This window comes from Lethenteron reissneri, unplaced genomic scaffold (assembly GCF_015708825.2).
Source record: "Lethenteron reissneri isolate LAM-NWPU_2019-01 unplaced genomic scaffold, ASM1570882v1 scaffold_1638, whole genome shotgun sequence".
In the NCBI taxonomy this organism is placed as follows: Eukaryota; Metazoa; Chordata; class Hyperoartia; order Petromyzontiformes; family Petromyzontidae; genus Lethenteron; species Lethenteron reissneri.
In genome coordinates, this window is record NW_026891375.1 from 125,528 (window position 1) to 134,315 (window position 8,788).

General features: G+C 57.7%; 1 protein-coding gene across 1 annotated transcript in view; it reads right to left on the bottom strand.

Annotated features, from left to right (window-relative positions):
* Positions 1-8,788, bottom strand: part of LOC133362880 (cyclic AMP-dependent transcription factor ATF-6 beta-like) — a 43,458-nt gene that overhangs the window by 14,521 nt on the left and 20,149 nt on the right. Inside the window, exons 9-11 of the mRNA XM_061581821.1 lie at positions 7,747-7,835; positions 3,554-3,703; positions 2,504-2,602 (exon numbers count right to left, since the gene is read on the bottom strand). Of these exons, the coding sequence (XP_061437805.1) occupies positions 2,504-2,602; positions 3,554-3,703; positions 7,747-7,835 (338 nt within the window). The remainder of the gene's footprint in view (positions 1-2,503; positions 2,603-3,553; positions 3,704-7,746; positions 7,836-8,788) is intronic.

The following is an 8,788-nucleotide window of genomic DNA, read 5'->3' on the forward strand; positions in this document are numbered from 1 at the left end:
AGCGAGTGGTGAGCGGTTGGTGGGTGGTGAGCGAGTGGTGAGTGTGTGGTGAGCGAGTGGTGAGCGTGGTGAGCGGTGAGCACGTGGTGAGCGAGTGGTGAGCGAGTGGTGAGCGGTGGGCGCGTGGTGAGCGAGTGGTGAGTGTGTGGCGAGCGGTGGGCGCGTGGTGAGCGAGTGGTGAGCGGTGGGCGTGTGGTGAGCGAGTGGTGAGCGAGTGGTGAGTGTGTGGCGAGCGGTGGGCGCGTGGTGAGCGAGTGGTGAGCGGTGGGCGTGTGGTGAGCGAGTGGTGAGTGAGTGGTGAGTGTGTGGCGAGCGGTGGGCGTGTGGTGAGCGAGTGGTGAGTGAGTGGTGAGCGGTGGGCGCGTGGTGAGCGAGTGGTGAGCGAGTGGTGAGTGTGTGGCGAGCGGTGGGCGCGTGGTGAGCGAGTGGTGAGTGAGTGGTGAGCGGTGGGCGTGTGGTGAGCGAGTGGTGAGTGAGTGGTGAGTGTGGTGGCGAGCGGTGGGCGTGTGGTGAGCGAGTGGTGAGTGAGTGGTGAGCGGTGGGCGCGTGGTGAGCGAGTGGTGAGCGAGTGGTGAGCGAGTGGTGAGCGGTGGGTACGTGGTGAGCGAGTGGTGAGCGAGTGGTGAGTGAGTGGTGAGTGTGTGGCGAGCGGTGGGCGTGTGGTGAGCGAGTGGTGAGTGAGTGGTGAGCGGTGGGCGCGTGGTGAGCGAGTGGTGAGCGAGTGGTGAGTGTGTGGCGAGCGGTGGGCGCGTGGTGAGCGAGTGGTGAGCGGTGGGTACGTGGTGAGCGAGTGGTGAGCGGTGGGTACGTGGTGAGCGAGTGGTGAGTGAGTGGTGAGTGTGTGGCGAGCGGTGGGCGTGTGGTGAGCGAGTGGTGAGTGAGTGGTGAGCGGTGGGCGCGTGGTGAGCGAGTGGTCAGTGTGTGGTGAGAGAGTGGTGACCGAGTGGTGAGCGGTTGGTTAGTGGTGAGCGAGTGGTGAGCGAGTGGTGAGTGAGTGGTGAGCGAGTGGTGAGCGATTGGTGAGCGAGTGGTGAGCGAGTGGTGAGCGAGTGGTGAGTGAGTGGTGAGCGAGTGGTGAGCGAGTGGTGAGCGTGGTGAGCGGTGGGCACGTGGTGAGCGAGTGGTGAGCGAGTGGTGAGTGAGTGGGGAGTGAGTGGTGAGTGAGTGGTGAGCGTGGTGAGCGGTGGGCGCGTGGTGAGCGAGTGGTGAGCGAGTGGGGAGTGAGTGGTGAGCGAGTGGTGAGCGAGTGGTGAGTGAGTGGTGAGCGGTTGGTGAGTGGTGAGCGCGTGGTGAGCGAGTGGTGAGCGAGTGGTGAGCGGTGGGTACGTGGTGAGCGTGTTGTGAGTGAGTGGTGAGCGGTTGGTGGGTGGTGAGCGAGTGGTGAGCGAGTGATGAGTGAGTGGTGAGCGAGTGATGAGTGAGTGGTGAGCGAGTGGTGAGTGGTTGGTGGGTGGTGAGCGAGTGGTGAGCGAGTGATGAGTGAGTGGTGAGCGAGTGGTGAGTGAGTGGTGAGCGAGTGGTGAGCGAGTGGTGAGCGGTGGGCACGTGATGAGCAAGTAGTGAGCGAGTGGTGAGTGGTGAGCGGTTGGTGGGTGGTGAGCGAGTGGTGAGTGTGTGGTGAGTGGTGAGGGAGTGGTGAGCGAGTGGTGAGTGTGTGGCGAGCAGTGGGCGCGTGGTGAGCGAGTGGTGAGCGAGTGGTGAGTGGTAAACGAGTGGTGAGCGAGTGGTGAGCGAGTGGTGAGCGTGGTGAGTGGTGAGCGAGTGGTGAGCGAGTGGTGAGTGTGTGGCGAGCGGTGGGCGCGTGGTGAGCGAGTGGTGGGCGGTGGTCGCGTGGTGAACGAGTGGTGAGTGGTGAGCGGTTGGTGGGTGGTGAGCGAGTGGTGAGTGAGTGGTGAGCGTGGTGAGCAGTGGGCACGTGGTGAGCGAGTGGTGAGCGAGTGGGGAGTGAGTGGTGAGCGGTGGGCGCGTGGTGAGCGAGTGGTGAGCGAGTGGTGAGTGTGTGGCGAGCGGTGGGCGCGTGGTGAGCGAGCGGTGAGTGAGTGGTGAGCGGTTGGTGGGTGAGTGTTGAGTGATGAGTGAGTGGTGAGCGAGTGGTCAGTGTGTGGTGAGTGGTGGGTGCGTGGTGAGAGAGTGGTGAGCGAGTGGTGAGCGGTTGGTGGGTGGTGAGCGAGTGGTGAGTGGTGAGCGAGTGGTGAGTGGTGAGCGAGTGGTGAGTGGTGAGCGAGTGGTGAGTGGTGAGCGAGTGGTAAGTGATTGGTGAGTGAGTGGTGAGCGAGTGGTGAGCGAGTGGTGAGCGAGTGGTGAGCGAGTGGTGAGCGGTTGGTGGGTGGTGAGCGAGTGGTGAGCGAGTGGTGAGCGAGTGGTGAGTGTGTGGTGAGCGGTTGGTGGGTGGTGAGAGAGTTGTGAGCGAGTGGTGAGTGAGCGGTTGGTGGGTGGTGAGTGGGTGGTGAGTGAGTGGTGAGCGAGTGGTGAGCGAGTGGTGAGCGAGTGGTGAGCGAGCTACCGCAGGATCTCGCTGCTGTTGAGCTGGATGCAGGACTGGGGTAGGATCACAACTTGGTCGTCCCTCCTCAGGACCAGTTCCGAGTCAGCCCAGCGTGCACTACAACAAAGACAAAGATCCCACGGGTAGCCTCACACAGACTGTAGGGGCAAGTGCTGTTAGTAAGCACCTACGAAGGCCGGCACTGTGGCACACGAGGGGGTGAGTGGCCAGCACCACGCCCGGCCGCCTTTGTCTCCCCAGTGCTGATATTTACGACACACTGCACCAGGTACTCATTTGAGGGACAGGGCTCAGCCTAGCGGAGGCTCAGGACTGGTTCAGATCATTGCTGTCACTGGCATTGTTGGCCGTGAGTGGGAATCAAACTCGGGTCTATTCTGGGTTCGTAGCGCAGGGCAGCGCTAACATGCTGGATAAAGGAATCCGCAAGCCATTGAGACTCACAGACTCACACAGACTCAAAAACTCACAGACTCTCACAGAGACTTGCAGGTTCACAAATATATCCATAGACTCACAAAGACCTAGAGCCTCACACAGAAACCCATAGACTCACACAGATACCGATAGACTAACACAGAGACCCAGAGACTCACACAGAGACACACACAGTAAGTAAAGGTCGGTGGGTGGATGAGTGGATGGGTGAGTGGGTGGGTGGGTGAGTGGGTGGGTGAGTGGGTGAGTGGGTGGGTGAGTGGGTGGGTGAGTGGGTGGGTGGGTGGGTGGGTGAGTGGGTGGGTGGGTGGGTGGGTGGGTGGGTGGGTGAGTGGGTGGGTGGGTGGGTGAGTGGGTGGGTGAGTGGGTGGGTGGGTGAGTGGGTGGGTGGGTGGGTGGGTGGGTGGGTGGGTGAGTGGGTGGGTGGGTGGGTGGGTGGGTGAGTGAGTGGGTGGGTGAATGGGTGGGCGAGTGAGTGGGTGGGTGAATGAGTGGGTGGGTGAGTGAGGGGTGAGTGGGTGAATGAGTGGGTGAGTGAGTGGGTGGGTGGGCGAGTTGTCATGAAGGGAGCTGTGAGCTTGCTGTTGACCTCTCCCCGTGACCCCTCACCGGCTGTGTGGGCGCTGCGTCTCTGTGGGGGGGGTCGAGGGGGGTGGCTGTGCCCGCTCCTCGTACCCCAGCAGCCTCCGCCCGGGCAGGGGGGGCAGCAGGCGGGGGTGGGGGGCAGGGGAGTGGGGGGCCTCCCCCAGCGGGCCCAGCCTGCAACAGCAGCAACAACTACATCAACAACGTCGTCATCGTCATCGTCGTCAACATCGTCGTCATCATCGTCAAAATCGTCGTCATCATCAACATCGTCGATATCGTCAAAATGAACATCGCCAACATCCACATCATCATCGTCAACATCGTCATCATCGCCATGGAAATCTTCATCGTCAACATCGTCACCACTGTAAACATCGTCATCATCGACATCGTCAACATCGTCGTCGTCATCGTCACTATCGTCAACATCGACATCATCATTGTAAACATCGTTAACATGAACATTTTCAATATCGACATCGTCATCATCGTCGACGTCAACATGAACATCGTCAACATCGACATCATCATTGTCAACATCGTTAACCATGACCACCATCACCAAAGACAAAGATCCCCTATATAGCCTTAACAGACTGTTGGGGCAAGTGCTGTGAGCGAGCACCTATGAAGGCCGGCACTGGCACGCAAGGGGGTGGGTGGCCAGCACCACGCCCGGCCACCTTCGTCTCCCCAGCGGCAGTGTTTACACACCGCACCAGGTACTCATTTGAGGCTGAATCTACCTAGGGGAGGAACAACAACGGTTCAGTTAATCGCCACTGGTGTTGGCTGTGAGCGGAAATCGAACCCGGGTCGCCAGGTTCGTAGCGCAGTGCATTCACCACTAAGTGGCGGTGATGTCACGACGCTTGTGCCAGGCTATGTGGACGTTGAGGCCACGTGAAGTGTCGAACGCATGCTGGCAGGAGGTCACGAGGCAGACCCAGATGCCACGGGTCGACTGACTGAGATGACTGACTGATGCACCACCTGTGCCCTCTACTGTGCCAACTTGCTGTGCTTTACCCACCCGGCGCTCCGCTCGTTGTTGTGAGCGTCGCTACTCCCCCTCCGTTGTTATTGGAGGGCGACTGCCTCCAACTGCCCAGTAGTGTCCTTCACGAGCCTCCTCCACAGAGGCCGATCTTGACACTGCTGGTAGCAGTCATTGGCGAAAATGTTCCATTAAGGGGGTCACGTTTCGCAAGCGTAGACAAGGGAGGGAATGACTGTGGCCGAGAAGACCTGAAGCTTCGTGCGGAGCAACAGACCAGGTCTCTTCCACACAGCGTTACGCAACCGATGAAAAGATAATGCTGCTCGACTAATTCGGAGTGAGACTTCTGCTGTTCTACCGGAGCCGGTCATGAGCACACTGCCCAGGTATGGGAAACTCTCCACTCTCTCCACAACTGCCCTCTCACCAATTGGGAGTTCTGGGGGTGGAGTGTCCTATGGTACAAAATACGCAGGCAGGTGCTTAGTTTTGGTGGGGCTGATGGTAAGGCCCCACCTCTTAGTGGCAAGCTCCAGCTTCAGCAGTGAGCAGCAATTACGAGATCATCGGCATACATAACATGGTTGAGCAATAGGGAGCCATCTCTTGACTGCACCCGGGCATCCATTGTATCTGTACCAGATGGAAATTCCTCCGGTACAGCTATTGAAGGCGTCACGAACTACGTGGTCAAAATAGATGTTAAATAATGTGGGAGCCAGAGGACATCCCTGTCGCAACCCCAAAGTGAACAGGGAATGGCTCCGACTCCCAGCCACGTAGTTTTACCACGGCCCGCTCACCATCATGAAGGTCCCTAATGATTGTGAGCAGCGGGTCAGAGACTCCGAAAGCATGAAGAACCCAGAGCCCAGGCCTACTGATGGCATCATATGCCTTGACCAGCTCAATAAAGCAGAGATGTAGGTCTTGTTGGAATTCCCTACACCTCTGCTGTAGCAGACGGACAGAAAATATGGCATCTGTGCAGGACCGCCCTTTCCTGAAACCGCATTTGGGCTGCACAAGCCTCTCTTCAGCGTGCATAACAAAGGCGATGTTGAATAATCCTTGCCAGGACCTTTCCCAGCACACTGAAGAGTGAGATGCCCCTCTAGTTGTTACAGTCTGTGCGGTCCCCTTCTTAAATAGGGGGACCATCAGGGCATCCTTACAATTCTGCGGAACCCATCCAGTAGTCCAGACTGTTGTTATAACGTAATGTAGGTAGTCTGTACACAAACTTCACCCTCCCTCAGCATTTCGCTTGGAATATCATCTCTGCCTGGTGCCTTTCCTGGTCTCAGACTCCTCAACAGATGGCACCTCAGCAAGCCACTCACAGTGGGTGACTTCTTCTTCCAATATTTGAGGCACCGCAGCCTCGGCAGGGTCATCCCCACTTTGTCCCACGTTGTTTTCCAGGCTGAGGGATTTCCCCTCCCCCAGGACCTCACAGAAATTCTCAGCAAATCTGCAAACCTGTTCGTGGGGGTCAGAGATTGGATCACCGTTCTTTCCCTTAATGATGGCAATCGGTGTGGCGCTGCAGGTTACTTTTTTGATGGAATAAAAGAGCTATTTGTGATCACGGGCCATTGAGGCAGACTCCATCTCCTTAGCAACCCGCGACCACCACCCATCCTAGCAGCGCCTCACGGCTCTCCAAACCTCCGAGCGAAGGCTGCGGTAAGCCTCCTCATTCTTCGACTTGGGATGCTGTAGCCGATGAGAGTGGGCCTTTTGCTTTTTCTCAGCCAGCCTGAACACCTCCTCTGTCAGCCAGGGTCTCCGAGGTCTGCATGAGCCACAGTCCTAAACCTAGCCCATTTCCCCTCGACATCAGGAGTGGGGGACGATGCCAACCATAGCCGCAAGCGATGATTAAATTCTTGCTTGCAACTTTCATCAGCTAGCCGAGACCTTGCCACTAAGGGTTTGAATGAGGTCCTGGGTGTACACCCACCACCGGAGTGGAAGAATGGCAGGCACATCTTATGGATGACACGTCGATGGTCAGTGGGCAGATCAGCTCCACGGTAGGTTCTGGTGTCAAGGACATGGGCCCCCATCCGCTGGTCCGTCACTATGTAGTCCAGCAGATGTTCTTGCTTGGACCCGGCATGCATCCATGATGTTTGTGTGGATGCGCCGATGCCGGAACAGCGTGTTGGTAATTACAAGCCCATGAGCTGCACAAAAATCTAGCAGCCTCCTACCGTTGTTATTGAGCTGATCTGGCCCATGCCTTCCAATCACTCCAGACCAGGTGCCAGCATCATGACCAACTCGGGGGCATTGAAGTCACCCAACAGGATGACTCTATTCCGAGGGGCCACTTTAGCCAGCACCTGTGACAGGAGGTCATAGAAGGCATCTGACTCATCGGCCTTGCCTGCATCCCTCCACGGATGTTCGTCTTCGGTGGGGGCATAAGTAACCACGACCACCACTCCTCGCCTCTGGTTGATGGGAAGGCGAGTCCAAAGTAGCCTGGGGCTTACAGCTTCCCACACCTCACCGCCACGTTCCCATCTCACCTTCATTCTTTTGTTCAGAAGAAGAGCCACACCCTGTTGTTTGGCAGTCTCCTGCCCCGAGTAGAGGACTGTCCACCCCTCATGGTGGCAGGAGCCAGAGCCGGTCCACCGGACCTCCTGAATACCACAGAGATCCAGGCGGTTCCGGTCCAGTTCCCGACAGAGGAGTGGCAGCCTTTCCTCCGCAGTGAGTATTCCAACTTTCCACGTAGCCACACGTAGTGGTTTTTGTTGTTTCTGGAGGAGCCCCGAGGGTGAGGATTCAGTCTCCTGGGTGCGCCAAATGGGGTTTGGCCAAGAGACGTCATAGACACCTGTCCCCCCAGGGCCTCCGGCACAAACTTATTAATTACAATTTTCAGTCGTGTTTTAGTGGTAATTAATTGAAGTTGGAGGGGTTACCAGCCCCCCGCATGCATCCAAAGCCCCATTTGGCCGCTGTGGTGGTTACAAACGCCATGAGGAGAAAGTGCAAATTAAATGAGCTCTCCCCCCATGGCACTGCCCACAACAGGGTATGGCACCACGAGGAGCTAGGGGGTTGTTTTTGCCGGTCTCATCACCACCACCATTACTACCACCATTACTACCCCTATCACCATCACCACCATCACCCACCAGCATCACCACCACCACCACCACCACAACCACCATCACCAACCACCACCACTCACCCGAGGGGGCCGTATCCCAGGACGATGAACGCCAGCAGCGCCATGGCACAGACAGCCTTCGTGGTGCGGGCAGCACCACCCCCTCCACCCTGCCACAGCCACACACACACCAGACAAAGATCCCCCGTGTAGCCTCACACACTCGTGGGGCAAGTGTGTATGGGTGTACCGATACCCACACACACACACCAGACAAAGATCCCCCGTGTAGCCTCACACACTCGTGGGGCAAGTGTGTATGGGTGTACCGATACCCACACACACACACCAGACAAAGATCCCCCGTGTAGCCTCACACACTCGTGGGGCAAGTGTGTATGGGTGTACCGATACCCACACACACACACCAGTCAAAGGTCCCCCGTGTTGGCTTACACACCCGTGGTGGCTAGGAGATGTGAACTCCCTCGCCTGGCCTACAGGAGTTCGTGGGTTCGATCCCGACCCTGACGATGCCTGCTGCTGTATATTTGGAGTATGCGTCTCTCTCCCTGTGGTCACGTGGATTTTTCTCCGGGTCCTCCGGTTTTTCCCTCCACATTTAAAATCAACGTCACCACCCGTTAAGATTGTTTGATCCCTGCTAAAAATTTCCACGTGATGATCATGATGATCAGTCACTTGGTTGAGCTGTCGTTTGTGATAGCCAAGATGCTTCTGTAAAAAAAGCTACGGAGCTCAGTGGGGCCTTCTTACTTGGTAAAATTAAGTTTCATTTCATGTGTAGGGGTGTTACGGGAGGGCGAACAAACACACCGGGGGTGGTTATGCCCGCACGCGGAAGGATGCTTACATCCACGTCCGCATCGGTTAGCCCTGGGGGGCTGTAACGGCGCTGTGATCCCCCACGGCCCCACCCCTCGGGGGGGGGGGGAGTTGCTATATAAGGCGGTGAGCCGGTGGGCTCGGGGTTCAGTGTTTAGCTTAACCCAGTGAAGAGTGAAGACCGGCTAGATAGGCCCTGGGACTCCCCTGGATCGCTGTCCTTCTAAGGACCGACCAGGGCAAGCCAGCGGCGTGGCCCCGAGAGCCCAGAGCCGAT